The sequence below is a fragment of the Vigna unguiculata genome, chromosome 3, assembly GCF_004118075.2.
Source record: "Vigna unguiculata cultivar IT97K-499-35 chromosome 3, ASM411807v1, whole genome shotgun sequence".
NCBI classification, from domain to species: Eukaryota; Viridiplantae; Streptophyta; class Magnoliopsida; order Fabales; family Fabaceae; genus Vigna; species Vigna unguiculata.
The window spans coordinates 33,478,416-33,495,390 of record NC_040281.1 but is presented as its reverse complement, the minus strand read 5'-3'; the positions used below and the strand labels follow the sequence as shown (position 1 = coordinate 33,495,390).

At 31.0% G+C, this 16,975-nt stretch overlaps 1 protein-coding gene and 1 long non-coding RNA gene across 4 annotated transcripts; one reads left to right on the top strand and one right to left on the bottom strand.

Moving 5' to 3' along the window:
• Positions 1 to 554: 554 nt before the first annotated feature.
• On the bottom strand, positions 555 to 6,389 carry LOC114176505 (phosphate transporter PHO1 homolog 3-like). 3 transcript variants are annotated; one of them, XM_028061567.1, is made up of 13 exons: positions 5,478 to 6,060; positions 3,412 to 3,778; positions 3,276 to 3,324; positions 3,119 to 3,190; positions 2,892 to 3,021; positions 2,614 to 2,734; positions 2,236 to 2,494; positions 2,047 to 2,151; positions 1,911 to 1,955; positions 1,637 to 1,786; positions 1,201 to 1,479; positions 992 to 1,128; positions 555 to 880 (listed from the first exon to the last, which is right to left on the bottom strand). In XM_028061567.1, the coding sequence occupies exons 1-13, from the start codon at positions 6,058 to 6,060 to the stop codon at positions 763 to 765; spliced, it is 2,415 nt and encodes an 804-aa protein (XP_027917368.1). In that variant the 3' UTR covers positions 555 to 762. The 3 variants fall into 3 exon arrangements, with proteins under 3 accessions (XP_027917368.1, XP_027917367.1, XP_027917369.1); XM_028061566.1 differs by having other exon boundaries at positions 2,047 to 2,494; positions 5,478 to 6,384; XM_028061568.1 differs by having other exon boundaries at positions 744 to 880; positions 992 to 1,057; positions 2,047 to 2,494; positions 5,478 to 6,389.
• Positions 6,390 to 13,325: 6,936 nt separating this feature from the next.
• LOC114174936 lies at positions 13,326 to 14,929 on the top strand. Its single transcript, XR_003602771.1, has 3 exons — positions 13,326 to 13,530; positions 13,650 to 13,716; positions 14,715 to 14,929. It is a non-coding gene; the product is annotated as an uncharacterized LOC114174936 (long non-coding RNA).
• The last annotated feature ends 2,046 nt before the right edge of the window (positions 14,930 to 16,975 follow it).

The following is a 16,975-nucleotide window of genomic DNA, read 5'->3' as shown; positions in this document are numbered from 1 at the left end:
ATTATGAAATTATATATTTTTATAATTTTGTAGTTTGTTAACTTTTGTAATAATTTTATAAGTTTGTATTTCATAATTTTATAATTACATATTTTATATTTTTGTAATTTTTTTTTCAATTTTATAAATTTAATTAAATTTAAAAATAATTTTTGTTGAATACTATTAATATTTGAGAAAGATTTCATTTTTACAATTTCTTATAATAAAATATTATGTGACGATATTTAGAGAAGGTAACATTTCGAGATAACTTAAAAATCAATAACAACATTTAATCTTATGGTGACTCAATTAATTTTTTTTAAAATTTTATGGATCCAATAAAAATAATAATTAAAAATTCAATTAAAAACTTCCAAATTTATAAGGACTCAAAACATAATTAAATTTTATGCTTAAGTCCAAAAATAATTGAGCGTTCTCCGGATTCCGTTATTAAAATTTTGAGAGATAAACATGTTTAATCGAGTAAGTGATAATTCAATAAATATAAATTATAAAAGGTAGCTTTGGAGATAGTGATAAGTGTTGAATAAGAAAAATTTCATTGTCCTATAATTGATTTGATAAAAGTAAACTTTGTAAAGGTTTTATTAACTTCTAGACAATAAAAAATGGCACCACATGTTATATTAAACTAGAATTTTCTAACTTATCTTTTCAGGTGTATGACAAAAGAAACCTAATTTATGACTCAGAAGTTACATAGTTTGATAGACATGAAAATGTAATGGATCTATGCCTGCTGTTCCTGACAAATCACTCATTCTTATCTCCATCTTCATCATCATCATCATCATCGTCGTAGTTGAAGGGTAGAGGCACAGACTTGAATGCACGGTACTTTCCAACATTGTTCAAATGCTCATTCTCCACCCTGAACCACGTAAAAGGAAGAATGAATGCAAATGAAGTACGAGTAAAATCTTTTTCCTTTGTTCCATGCAGAAACAGAACAACACCAAAATGTTCTTTTCCTCTTCGTTACCTAAAGAAGTTCCACATGCCACGACGAATGATCTCTAAGCTGGCAACAATGCTGATCATGGCTTGTCTATGCAAGAAGTAGAAGTTGAAATTCAATATTGTTTGTAACCATGCAAACCTTAATAAGACATTCAGCACCTGTGTATGGTTTCAACGACTCAATAACTTCGCAAATAAAACACTAAAAAAGTAATCCATTCATTCATATACCATAGCTGCGAAATAAACACTTTTCTGAGGGATTAAGAGTTTGTCTCTGAGCCATCGGTTCCTGGAATGTCTTTGGAGGAGGCCCCAATCTATGACTATGTCCCAATATGTGGAGAAAATGGCTGTGGATATTGAGAATATCCAGGCCATCACTTTCCAACGCCTTCCTCCATCAAGATTATCAGCTGTTCTGAGGCAAACAGCTGCAATAGTGAGGAAATACTTCAACCCGTTATATCCTTGCATCATATCTTTCTCCTCGAACAGGCGCCTTACGCACTGACATCACAAAGAAGAAGATCATTTCACAGTCTCAACCTTTTCTTAATCAAAAGCATGCACATTTACTTTCTTAATCAAGGGTAACCTGAATAGATCATGTGTAACTGTATTCTTGTTTCTATGACTAAAAGCTACAATGGAATGAAGTGTGTACCTGAAGAAAGCGAGACCAGTATGGAATCACAGCGACAATGAATGAGAAAGCTATGAATACCCTTGTGGACTTGCAATTTGTTTCTCTTTGTTTGAAGTCACCCCAACCATAGTAGCATATGTAGAACTCAAAACTTCTCAAGGCTTGAACCTGAGCAGGTAGAGAAATTATTTTATCTGAGTGACATTGATCATGAAAGGGGACAATGGGACTACAAGCTGTAACATTGGAGGCAGAAAAGTAAAGTATAATCCCATTTTGGCCTTTCACTGACCTGGCTTGTAAATTGATCGGCCATGAAGAAATCTGGCAGTGTGACCTGAACCAGTGTTAAGAGATCCGAGAAAAATCATTTTCAAAATAAATGGGGATCTTTAGTAAATTATCTTGGCCCCACTATTTTTCTTTACCTTGTATAGAGGAGCACAGATGCAGTGAAACACACATGTAAGAAAGAACACTCGGCTTGATCGATATACGATGTTTAATGGGCATAATAAAATGGCAATCACAATCTGCAGAGTAAAAATGAATTCACTACGTAACTTTAGAAAAAAAAACTCTATGACAAACTTAATGTGATAGTGTAATAGCCTTACTAGAACCAAGATAAGGGGCAAAAGTTCAGTGAATAATTTGTAATCTTTTGTCACAGGATCTATTTGCATGTCTAGATTTACAAGCACGCTGGTTAGTGCCAATGCTGCCAGAACAAAACTAAGGAGAAGGACTTCATTGTAGCCTAAGTCAGTGCCTTGCTTAAAACCAAATATGAATGAATGGTTCACTCTGTATCGCCTCCAGAAGTATATATTAGCAGCATACATCAGCATGTGTAGAACTACAAATCCAAATAAGCTGCATAAAGTTTGAAAACGATAATTAGGTACATTTTTCTGCTTCTTTTTCAGATTGGAAAGGCTTAGGAATTCAGAGACAAACAAGACGCTTATTTGAAAATCAGCAAATAAATTTGCCTGTAAAGAGGAAACATGATTTCCATGTATTTGCTACTTCCTGAATGATCCATGATTTTACGCGTACGGACAATTAGAATAAGCGCCACTGTTAGAGCAACAGTGCATCCAGCAGAAAAACCTGAAGAGCAGTTACATGTCACGTGAAGATTGTTCAAGACCATGAATATGTGTGATAATTTCTCATGAAGAGTCAGGGAAAAACACTCATTTACACACCAAAATTACACATTTTTTTATGCATATCTATGTAACAAGCACATCAAGAACTGGTTTACCCATGGAAAATGTAATCCTGTGCCTTTCTCTCTTTGGTTTAGGTCGCAGGATGCGCATTCCTTTATTTCGATTTGAGTTGGAAAAGTGCTTAATGAATACATTTTCCACCCTCTCCATAAGCCTGGTGAACTGCAAGGAAAAGTGATTCACAAAACTAAATAATAAGCATTTCACATGCATTCAAAATGATTATGTCAAGGCTTAGGTCCATATATGCAATTCTGACCTCATCAGAGCTCCCAAGGCAGGAGCTATCAACCATTTTCATGTAAGCTTTTGCTGCACCTCTTGATGTGATCTAAAGCATGAAGCAAATGGAAAGGAATAGGCATTTTGTTTGGCTTTAAGAAGAGGCTTCAAGTTATTGAAAGTTGAGTAATTACCTTGTCATATTTCTTCATTATCTTTGAAAATGCCATCACATTCAGAAATCTGTTTCATGAAGTGCATACAAATCCATAAGAAACGTTAAGGCAATACAACTATTGATGTAAAAGAGATTGTGATAGCATCTACTACGTGTAGTTCTTTAGAAGCCGAAGCTTGTTATAAAACTCAATGAAAGCCCGTTTGAGTGTTTCTTCTACTTTGCTCAAATTTTCCTTGGTGAAATTTAACTCTGCTTGGCCAGGGTATTTGATAATGCCTCTTATAGTTGAACGAGGAGTCTCATGTGTATTATTTAGCTGCACTCGATTAAGTATTTCCACAGAAGCAGGTTTGATGGGTTTGATTGGTCTGATATTCTTCTTCTTGTTTTGTACTTCAACTTTTTTGTTGGTAGTTTCAATCACTTTATCTTTGTCATCATTGTCAAACTTCTCTAAATGTCCATCATGGGAACTTCCTTCCTCTTTGATATCTTCAATTACCGTGGAAATCCTTCCTGTCCATGCACCGGAAAACGACTCAACGCATAAACTCAGAACTTTTCTATCATTCAGTTTAAACATTGGAATTGAGTATACTATAATGATGTTATGAGATGAGGTTATAAAATGGATTCATCAAATGATGCTACAAGATTATGTCATCAGATGGCAGGAAAACCTGACTAATGAAGTAACAAAAGAAACTTTTGAGGTTGTTATGCATTTGCATCGAAGATTAATGAAAAGAAGAACAAGGTTTGATGTTGAGGATAATGATGTAAAAACTAAAAAAGAATGAGGATTGAATAGGAGGATGTGAGCAATATTCACAAAATTTCTACTGATAAATTTTGCCATATCCAGAACTAGAAACCTTAATGTCAAACTGTTCATTCAACTTCTTCGAGCTCAGAGCAACTTGAACCTCCTCAAGAGTGAGAGTCTCTTTCCATGAACATGATGGTTTCCATGATCATGGATCTTAGGTAGAGAACATAACAACAACAACAACACTTGCTTCAAATACAGACGATTCACCAAGGACCTGGCCATGAACAATCTTTCAAGCTTCATCTGTTGTAGTCTTCTCCTTCGATACCTGCCGTAACAACTTATCTCCAAGACTAAGAAGAATCGTGCTATGAGTCTTCTCCAAAACCTCTTCATATTCCTGTCCTCTTGTTCACCTATTTGTATGGTTTGCTTCATCATATTTTATTTTATCTATAATAATATAGTATAAGATTTGATATTTGATATACATAATTTTTTTTATTTGTAATCATATTTTGAAGTCATAATACAGAATTTATAATGAAAATATAAAAAATAAAAGTACAGCCCAAAAAAAAAAAACAGAAATGAACAAGTATTTCACTAAATTAAAAGAAAAAGTGTTCATATTCTTATAATTCAAGTGTTTAGAAGGTTTGATTAATCAAACTTTTATTATTATTATTATTATTATTATTATTATTATAATATAATGTGTTATAAATAATTATTACATGTATATAACAAATAAAATCATATAAAATAAAAATTATATATATATATATATATATATAAATATATATATATATATATAAATATATATATATATATATTGATTATAGGACTGTTAATAAAAAATTCCAATCTCTTGGATAACCCAAAGCCTGATAAACAATAATGGATGTGTCCCAACAGCGCAAACAGATAAGATCGTCCAGTATTTGTTCAAACATAGTCCCCACACAAAATTGAACCCATGAAACCATAATTTACACATACCAACATAAAATCACTGATTTTTCTGGGAAATGACTGTGTCCATATTTGCAAATAGAATTTATTAACACATTAATGGGTTTGAAAATGGTCTGCTCCAAATGCGCAAATGCAGAAGTGTTAAAAAAAGCTAAGAAATTCGATAACTTGTCTGCTCTAAAGTAAGGGAAAACAGTTCTGGTAACTAAGATTACTTCTTTTGGCCTTTAAAGGGAAAATGAAATTACTAACTTTACTCTCCAAACTGCAAGTTGGATCCCATTTAAATTATAGAATTTAACTCCTGCGAAGCCAAAATTGGTTCAAAAGAATCGAACAAAAAGTAAAGCAACCAGTCACTGAGATTAACTAGAACACAGTCACTAATATAAGTTCAAATTCAGCAATTACAAGACTCTAAACAAAACAGACATGCAGAAATAGCAGATAAAGATGGAAACTTACTGTTGAGCTGGACCCCCCTGGGTGTATTAGCATGCAAAACTGTGGTTGAAGCAGACACATCAGAAGCAAGACGAGTCATCTCAACTGAGCAATCAAATGACTGAGTTGGATTCTGAACTTTTACCCTGAATGCGACCAAAGCATCCATTTGCTTGTTCAACTCAGCTGCTTCCTTCATTACTTCTTCAACTTTGGACATATAGAAGCTCACCACTTTGTTGAACTCATCATCAAGCCTCCTAAAGTACACCAACTCGTACTCTCCACCTTCTTCTGAAGCCATGAGAAAGGTAGTTTCATATTTTTCATGACCCTCACGCAGCACTGAGTGCACCAAAATGGGTTGGTTCTCAATGTCCTGGTCGGGGCTCAAGGGTTGGTAGTGCCTCTGTGTGAGGCCACTGAAAGTTCTGTGGAGTGATAACTTTCGCTTTAGACCTGATGAGCTGCCACTGGAATGACCCTTGTTTCTCTGCTTGTGAAGTATGATATCTTTCAAGAGGGATTTCAGGTACCCATAATTCATGTATGCTTGCTGCCATTCTGGTACCATTTGTGCAGCAAATTCCTTCCCAAACTTCATTTTTTTTTTTTTGGCTTTTTTGTGCAACCTTGATTCTAGCTTTTATGAAGACTGATGATGATGATGAAGAAGTAATGGATTACACTATCTAGAAAGAGAGAACAAAAAGGTGGTTCCTTCGAGGCTTCTGATCATCTTTGCAGAGTGGAAATCATATAGAGAGGAAGTTTTTATTGCGGAAGGTGGAGTCCACGCTGTCCCATACAAGCATCAATAATTGGTTAGGTTGTGTTTGTTGTTCCAGTTTGAGTTGGTAACATATACACCTCACTTTCTGCAAACACGGGACAGTGAGGCTTTTATGTCATGTAAACCAATCGCTAGAGCTCAACAGAAACAGGGCTAAATCAATTAGTATATTTGACTTTCAACTTTGACGTGTCACTTTTTTATGGAATGTTATAGTTTGTAGTGATAATAATGGATGTTATGGTTTTGTGTTTAAAAATTAGGACCTATAGGTTAACTTTTTAAATTAAAGAAAAAATACTATAATCAGATATTTTATAAGAAAATTGTAAAGAGAGTTCCTGAATTAGTTAAAACTGTTAAAAAAGAAATATTTCTGACAATTTTAAGAACTATAGAGATTATTACATTATAAAAAAATTTGTAAAAATAATAATTATATACTTTTTTAATTTAGAAACTTAATTAAAATATGACCTAATTAAATTTTAAGTAACTCATAAAATTAGATTTTTTTATTGAGTTTTATTGGGAAAAAATTATTTTATTGAATATTTAAAATTATTTGTTTTTTCTGTTACTTGTTGAACTCCCTTTTATTTTTAATTTCTCGTAACTTTTCTATTTTTTTCTGTTTTATAAATTTGATTAAGTCGTTTATTTTCTTCTTGACAAATCAAGTGTACAAGGAGTTGAAAGAAATTGTAAAAAAAGAGTTATTTGAAATAAATTAAGACGAAAAGATAAAAATTATTATTATTTAATATTGTTAACAATAAAATTAAACAATATAATATTTATATATATATATATATATATATATATATGAAACACTCAATATAACGAAAATATATATATATATATATATATATATATATATATATATATGAAACACTCAATATAACGAAAAATTTTATAGTTAAAAAAATAAGTATCTTAAAACTTATTTAATCCTTATCTTATAAGGAAGATGTGGTGTATGTAGAGATGACAAATAAACTCGTTCCCGTGGTTATTGTCCGAATCCGTCTCCGTTTTGACGGGGAATCCCCGCATTGACTGGGTATGGGTATGGGGAATTCCCGATTTTTTCAATTGGGTATGGGAATGGGTAGGGATGGCAACGGGGCGGAGCGGGCACGGGTTTCGCTATCCCATACCCATTCACGTAAAAAAAATTCATCCCCATCCCCATACCCAAACTCAACGTGTATCAAACTTTTGTCTCATCCCCATCCCCACCGGATAACGGGTATAATCTCGTACCCATACCCGTACCCATTTTCTTACTACTTTAATATTAATTTTAATTAATTTTTATAAAATAATAAAAAATTACGGTAAAGAAAACATAATATTATCAAATATTCAATATTAGGTATATAGTTGTATCTTCGATATCAAATACTTTGAAATAAATTATAATTGTTTACATTTTAGATTATAATACCAAATAAAATTTAATGAGAACCAAAACATTTATTAAATTTGCAAACATTAATGAAACCTAGTTGATAAACTTTAAAAATATTTTTAAAAAAATATAAAAGGAAAAAAATATTTAAATTAAAATATATTTAAATGTTTGTTTACTTCAATTTTTTAAATTATAATGAATCTATTTTTTATATACTAATAAAAGTTATAATACATCATTTTATCAAAATGATGCAAAGAACAAATAATAAACATAATCATAAAATTTTAATATAGATTTTGTATCTTTTGAACCACAATATATGTTGGATGGTGGTAAAAAAATATTCATGGCAATTACATTAAATTTTTATATTGTAGTAAATAAAACTTATTTATACAATTATAGTGAAAAAAATTAAAGTATGATTGTCATGAGTTAGAAAATAAAAAATAATTAGATAAATTTTATTGAAATAGTATTCTACATGATGAAAATAAACAAAAAATAAAAATATTAAAAAATTAACAAATGTGTGTCTTATAAACAATTTGTACATTATTGGAAGGAATCACACAAAGGAAAACAAATATATAATTAAGGGTATGATAAGATGAAAAATATCTTAGAGATCTAAGAAAATTTTTCAAATATCAACATATAGACTCAATAGTTGATAAAAAAAATGACGCGAAGAACAAATAATAAAATAATAAAATTTTATCATAGATCTTGTATCTTTTAAACTCCAATATATATTGGATGGTGATAAAAAAAATTCATAGCAATTACATTAAATTTTTATATTGTAGTAAATAAAAATTATTTATACAATTATAGTGAAAAATTAAAGTATGATTGTAATGAGTTAGAAAATAAAAAATAATTAGATAAAATTTATCAAAATAATATTCTACATGATGAAAATAAACAAAAATAAAAATATTAAAAAATTAACAAATGTGTGTCTTATAAACAATTTAGAAACTATTGGAAGGAATTACACAAAGAAAAAAAAAGTATAATTAAGGGTATGATAAGATGAAAAATATCTTAGAGATCTAAGAAAACTTTTCAAATATCAACATATATACTCAATGGTTGAGAAATAACAAAAATTGTTTTAGCGAAATAAAACAATTCTTCAAATGAAACAAAAATTAATAATAATAATAATAATAAGTAAAGAATTTTTTTTATATTACCTAGTAAATGAAATGTTTATGCTATTAAACATTTAAATTGAGAGTATTAAACATTCTTATGAGAAAGGAAAATATACAATAAATCAAAATTTAAAAAATAATAGAAATATTCAAATGTTAGACATAAAAAAATTTTAATTGACATATCATTTTAACATAATTACATAAAGGTTATGGTAAGATAAAAAAATATATTGAAGATGCAAATGAGTTTCATGACAAACCAAATATTTAGAAGAAATAAAAAATAGAAAGAATATATATATATATATAGGATTACTTAATTAATTGTGAATATTTTAATAATTTAAACGAGGATGGAGATATGGCGGGGACGGGTATTATGGCGGGGATATATTCATCCCATCCCTAGATGACAAATAAACCCGTCCTCGTTAGTATTGCCCGAACCCGTCCCCGTTTTGACGGGGAATCCTCGCATTGACTGGGTATGGGTATGGGTATGGGGAATCCCCGATTTTTTTAATTGGGTATGGGTATAGGGATGGGGATGGGGATGAGGATGAATATATCCCCGCCATAATACCCGTCTCCGCCATATCTCCATCTCTAGGGATGGGGATGAATATATCCCCGCCATAATACTTGTCCCCGCCATATCAATTAGGTTTCATTAATGTTTGCAAATTTAATAAATGTTTTGGTTCTCATTAAATTTTATTTGATATTATAATCTAAAATGTAAACGATTATAATTTATATCAAAGTATTTGATATCAAAGATACAACTATACTCCTAATATTGAATATTTGATAATATTATGTTTCCTTTACCGAATTTTTTATTATTTTATAAAAATTAATTAAAATTAATATTAAAGTAGTAAGAAAATGGGTACGGGTATGGGTACGAGATTATACCCGTTACCCAGTGGAGATGGGGATGAGACAAAAGTTTGATACCCGTTGGGTTTGGGTATGGGGATGAGGATGAATTTTTTTTACGGAAATGGGTACGAGATAGCGAAACCCGTGCCCGCCCCGCCCCGTTGCATCCCTAGGTGTATGTAAAAAATGACTTTCATTGTGATACTGTAAACACTAAATCTTAAATCTTAAACAGATAAAATCATGGGAGAAGACGATTTATAAATTTTAAGGATTTAGGGAAATATCACTTCAAGAAAAAATTAAATTGAGATCATGTGTATATTATTATAAATACATTCATAAGTTTTTTTTTTTAAGTCGTTAATAATAAAACTTAGAAATATTTGAGTGTGAAAGTGAATGCTATAAATTTTCTTATAATTATTTTATTTCAATTATATTGTATCTTTGCTTTGATTTTTCACTTTTTGTTTTTTGAATTCTTAACTGATTCTCAATTTGAATTAATTTAATTTGTTCATATTTAATTGTAATAATTATAAAATTAAATAATTATACATTTATGATTTTCACACATAAGTGTTTATTGTCACGTTCTTATAATCATATCACTTTTTATGGGACTGGATTGCGTCAGTTGAGTTTAATAATTTTTTTTACTGAGGACTATTTCTTTAACAAAGTCGTTATTTATATAAATCACGATATCATTGAGAAAGAAGTCGTGTTTATGTCTCGCCACTTGATTTGAGTTTTATGGAAAAATAATTCCATGCTTGACGACTTTAAAAAAATATTTCTAAAGTTATACATGAGAGAATCACTTTCGATGTATTTATATACATAAAAATTGTCATAATTATATATAATTTCAATGTATTATTTATTTAAGTTGAATTAAAATCGTCTTTCATATTATTTATTTCATATTATTTATTTAAGTTGAATTAAAATCGTCTTTCATAAAGATTATTGAAGTCGTTTTTATTAAATATTATTTATTCATAATTTTATATATATATATATATATATATATATATATATATATATATATAAAATTATGAATAAATAATATTTAATAAAAACGACTTCAATAATCTTTATGAAAGACGATTTTAATTCAAAATAAATAAATAATATATATATATATATATATATATATATATATATATATATATATATATATATATATAAAAGAAACACATTCCACACACACACAAAATACAATTTGTGATTTGATATCGGTATCGGTATTCTTTTACCTTTTAGGCTTAATTAGTCGAATAATATTATTTTTGATTCAGAAGTTTAGTTTGATATCCGTTTTTTAAAAAATTCAATTTTGTTCTAATTTTTGAAATAGTGTTTTAATTAGGTCCCTTTACAAAAAAAATATTAACATCGTGTCACATGTTAGCCTCTGATTTTCTTAATTTTTTCATTTTTAATTTTATTTTCAAAATTTTATTTTTTGAATTTTTTTTTGTTATGTGTCAATCCTTGGTGTGACACGTGGCATTGTCAGTGACATGTGACAACAAATCGTCACGTGTTAGTGTCATTGTCTTGATTTCAATCTAGTTCCCACATATGTCTATTTGTTTCAATTTAGTCTCCACCTATGTATTTGTTTCAATTTAGTCCCAATTATTTTTTTTAAATAGAGAAACAAAATTTATTATTTATATAAATGTTATATTGATATTTATTATTAAAAAATGACTTATAAAATTAAGTATTGATATTTATATTAAAATTTAGTAGTAAAAGTCATAATTAACAAAACATGGGTTAACAATTAAGAAAAAAAATGTAATATGTTATGATGTCTTTTTTAATAAAAAAATATGAGTATTATTTAAAATGTTATACTCAAATTTTGTATTCTTTTAATTGTTAACTCATGTTTTGTTACTTATGACTTTTACCATTAAATTTTAATATAAATATGAGTAATTAATTTTGTAAGTCATTTTTAATAACAAATATCAATATAAAATTTATATAAATAATAAATTTGGTTTTAAGGGAAAAATAGTATTTTTCTATTTTGAAAAAAAAATATTCCTACTAAATTGAAACAAATTGAGTGAGGACTAAATTAAAACAAATAGACATATATATGGACTAAATTGAAACAAATAGACATATGTTAGAACTAAATTGAAATTAAGACAATGATACTTGGCAAAGACACTGACACGCGACAATAACTTGCCACGTGGTACTAACAATGTCACGTGTCACACCAAAGATGTGACACATGACAAAAAAAATTAAAAAAAAATAAAAAATTAAAAAAACCAAAGGTTGACACGTAGCATGTTATTTACGGTATTAATAATTTTTTTTCTAAAAATATCTAATTGAGATACTTTTTCAAAAGTTGTAACAAAATTAACTTTTTTTTAAAAATTGAATATCAAATTGAAACTTACAAACGAAAACGAAAATGGATATCATTGACTAGTTAAATCTATTTTTATCACATTAGACCTGCGTGAAAGTTTTCTCATTATTTTAATTTCTCAAATAAATAAAAAAACCAATTGCTACATCCTATAAGGTAAATAATATCTTCGTTATCACGGTCCTTCTATACTGTAAGTTATTTCATAAGATGAGTTGCGGAAATGTAATTATTATAATGAGAAACTCTTTCTCATCAAACATTTTTCAGAATACGGTTGACTATCCTACAAAACTCCACACCTTTCAAAAAATTATTGAATTTTAAAAAAAAAAATATGAAATAAAATTTAAAATAATTTTATGGACAAAAAAGAATCGCGTGACAGTTGAGTTACATTTTGAAATCTCATGAAATCGGGAAACATGTTGGAAAACATTAAATAGGCCTACAATAAATGAAATTCAATTATTCAACCACTATTTATATATTTGTATATATAATCTGAATACTATTGTTACACATTTTTTTTTTGAAGAATGAATTCATATATTGTAAAAATTGTTTTAGTTTTGTCAAAATCTTGGAGAAGAATAAACTTTATCATACATCTTATTCTTGCTTAATTCTTGTTCATGTTAAGTTGCATGTGATGTGGTTTCTTAAAAAATGTATCAGCTTTTTCTGTTGGTAAATGTCATTGATGTGTTTGTTTTCTTGTGGAATTACTTTACAACTCATGCATGTTGTACATCAAGCCTTGTCCATTTGTGTTTGTAGGGTTCCTTTCTCGAATTTGTTGGTTAGTGCTGAAACAAGATATCTGTAATAAATGCTAAAATTTGGTGAGAAAAAAATTTAAATATAGGCTGTCAGTGGAGTGAAGAGTGAAGAGTGAAGAGTGAAGAGTGAAGAGTGAAGAGTGGGTTTCTTACATAGATTTCGTTACAATGTACAACATTTTCTGCAAGTGTCACCGTGAAGTTTGAATCTAAAACCACTCAATTATTTTTTCTCAGTGGTACCTGTACTTTTTTATTATTACCAACCCTATTTCCAAATGCTAACTTAATGAAAAGAAGTTTAGGTTTTATTTAATAAGTTAAACATTTGTTTGAATATATGGATCTTATTATAACAAAATATTTTTTTTTCCATCTCAAAAATTCTTTTTCTCGTTTACTCTTTAAGTGTAATACCCTTCTTTTTCCGGTTCTTCCCTTAAACAGAAACCCAACACCCCTCTCTCAGTTTCTTTGCAATTCAACTCTCTTCCCATCTGTCTTTCTCTCAAACCTTGCTGCCATCTCACAACCTCTTGGTTCTTGATCAGATTCTGGACAAATAACCACAACTGAGCCTCCTGCTGCCTCCACTCTTAGCCTCCCTTCCTCTAGGTAAGCCTCTCTTTATGTTTTGAGGTTCAATTTCGGAATTCAACTCGAATTTTCTGCTTCCATTCAGAGTTTAATCAAGTGTTCATCCTTTCCATGTGGCTTGATGATGAATTCTCTAGGTTAAGCTAAGGAATTATGCTCCTCCTCTCTTAAGTTGCCTTCACTCAAGTATTCACCCAAAAATAGGTAAGGGAAGCTGACTTTTCGCCCAATTTTCGTATGAAATGTGTTCATGAGTGATTGATTTAATTCGTGTTTGGAATTGCCTGTGTGTGAAATTGAGTGTTGGATGATTTTGAGCGAGTATGCATGTGAAGAACAGATGAGAAATCCTGGTAATTTGGCCCAGGCGAGCAGCTCTCGCCTAAGCGAAAATACCAGAAGATCGCCTCTGTCATTGTGCGAAGTCTCGCCTAGGCGAGCTGAGTCGCCTGAGCGAGATAACTTCTCGTTTAGGCGAGCCAGCTTAGCCTAAGCGAGAGTTCGCTCAGGATTATTAATTTGCCACTGTAAGAGGTCTCGCCCAGGCGAGAGTAGCTCGCCTAAGCGAGACAACTCTCTAGCTCAGGCGAGACCCTCTAGCCTAAGCGAGATTCCCTGCAGAAGTTGAGTTCTTTCTCTGTTTTTGATTAAATGATGCTGTATTAATTGGATTGATGTGATAATGGCTAGTCTTGTATGTGATCCTTATGCATGATAGTTAGTGTGATGGAATTGAGTGTGAAATTGGTCTGTATGAGAATATGTTGGAGTTAGGATTTCACGGGAAATTCTAAGGAAGGTGGTTTTAGTAAATGTAAGGGCATGAGGACTCATATTGGTGGCATCCTGACGCTCTTAATAACCATTAAGACTCATATAGAGTATAATGGATTATGTCGGGGGGAGTAGTAGGAGGTCCTAGTCTATGGACCCGATCCGTCATAGACGTGAAGGGGGCTTACCTTGGGAGTGGTTGGGTGAATACCCCTTGTGCCTAAAGCTCTACAGAGTTTGGGAACCGTCACAAGTGCAGGCCACCGAGAGCTCCAATGTCACTTACATAATCCGGATATCGAGTATAGAATGGTGATATAGTGTTATGGTTGTGGTGATTGGGATGAATCTAATAATTGTGTGATCAATCTTGATTTATGCTTAATCATTAGATTACATGATTTATTCTCATTTAATGGCGTGAGCAGATAAAGGTGCAGGTGAGGATACACCCCTCTTGGACAGGAGTTGAGTGGTGTTTGGACGCTTCCAACAGTAGTTGTCACCCTTTTATTTTTTTTTTCGCTTAGATGTTTTGGGTGTTTTGTAACCCTTTATGCTTTGTATGGGCTGTATGTATTAGACAATATATGTATAGTTATTTTGAGGATGACTGTATTGTACTTTATACTGACCTATTAGTATCATCTGCTTCTGAATTATCAAAATTTAATATTTTGTTTTATAGTATAAAAACTATAAAACCGGGATGTTACATTAAGTACACTTGAATTGCTATGATACTATTTTATTTTATTTAATTAAAATTTAATTGTCATAATAAAATTATATATATATATATATATATATATATATATATATCAATTTTAAATTTAATATATATTTTTATGATGTTTCGTTTAAATTTGATATATTATTTTGGAAATTTAAATTTGTAATCGACGACTTTTTAATAATCGATAAGAATTTAAATTTAATTGCACATACGCAGCCTAATTTATAGGCACAAAAATAATAACATACTTATTATTATAATTATTCATGTAATATTTTAATTATTAGTTAATAAGATATTAACAAAATGTGTTAATATATTCTTCATAGATTCATAAGTTCTATAAATACTTACTTCTATATGAGGGAATAATTCTCTTTTTTACTCAATGTTATTTATTATGATCACATTATTTATTTATTTTTATTAATTTGAGTGTTAGAAAGTCTTTCTCGGTAGACTTTTCCTATACTTATATCAACGACTTCAAATTGAACTAACACCGCTCTAGACCAGAGATATGAACATTGAAGATCGCTCATTCCACCTCTCGATGAATTGTAGTAAGAATTTTTGCCTCTCACCGTGGGACTCGAGTAAAAAATTTCCTTGACCACATTCTGCTTATCATCACGCTTTCAAAAGAAAGGTGGACATGGTATAATCATATGATTGAATGGAAGAACTATAGGACCATGCAATTTGTTAAATGCGAGAACCTGATTATACATTCCGAAAAGAGTAGTTATATTTGTTGTTGTTGTAATTCAAAATATCATAACTGTAATAACTGCATTGAGTTTAGCAGTTATTAGTTCCTGTTACATTTCTGTTTTGTATAAATACTTTGTATCCTCCACTTTCAGTGATATGAGAAATACATTCTAATTTCTCTGCTCTCCATCATTGTATGCATTATACTCTTTTCTCCATCTCTCTCTCCTAACAGTGGTATCAAGAGCCCTTCCGACCCAGGAGGATTTGAGGGTGTGCAATAGTGTGATAGAAGCTTGCTGCGTGTATTAGCTTCATGGCTGCTGGAGGCGTGATTTCTAGTAACTTGCCTGTGTTCGGTGGCACAAGCTATGGTGATTGGTGTGTCAAGATGGAAGCCATTCTTGGTTTCCAGGAGGTGGATGATATCGTAAAGAAAGGACTGCAAAGAACCAGCCAAGAATGCTACGGATGAAACAAAGAATGCATACAAGGAGAGTCGAAGGCTAGATTGCAAAGCTCGGATGTTATTGCACCAGTGTGTATTTGCCACTGTTTTCCAGAAAATCTCGAAAGCCACAACATCCAAGGAGATATGGGACATCTTGCAAGAAACATATGGTAATGCTGGTAAAATTGAGGCAGTTAAACTACAGTCCCTGCAGCGACAATATGAATTACTGTGCATGATAGATCAAGCATCAGTTGCAGACTATCTTGGAAGGTTGCAAGTTTTGGTCAATTCCATGAGAGCCTGTGATGAACCTGTGAAGAACAACAAGGTTGTGGCTAAAATCCTTCGAATACTTACAACAAAACCTAGCCTTGCAGCCATGCAGCAGCAGAATGCTAACATGGTGAATCAACAAAACCTAGCCTTGCAACAGATGGAGTCTGCAAGACTAGCAGCAGAGGTGACTCAGCAGAGGCACTTGGAAGCCCTGCATCAGATAGGAGAAAATCGTTCAGTCGCTGGTTCTTCCCAAGCTTCACTACCACGAGTGCAAGAGTGGAGTTTGGAGGATTTCCTTCAACACCATCCATCCCGCTTTGATGGCAAAGTTAGCCCGGATGGAGCTGATCAGTGGATGCGGGACATGGAACGAATCTATGATGCAAAGAGATGTCCTGTAGAGAACAGGCTGGCATACACTAAATATCTTCTTGCTGGAGAGGCAGTGCATTGGTGGTCCAGCATGAAGATGATGTTGGAAGACAGCCAAGAGACCATCACCTGGG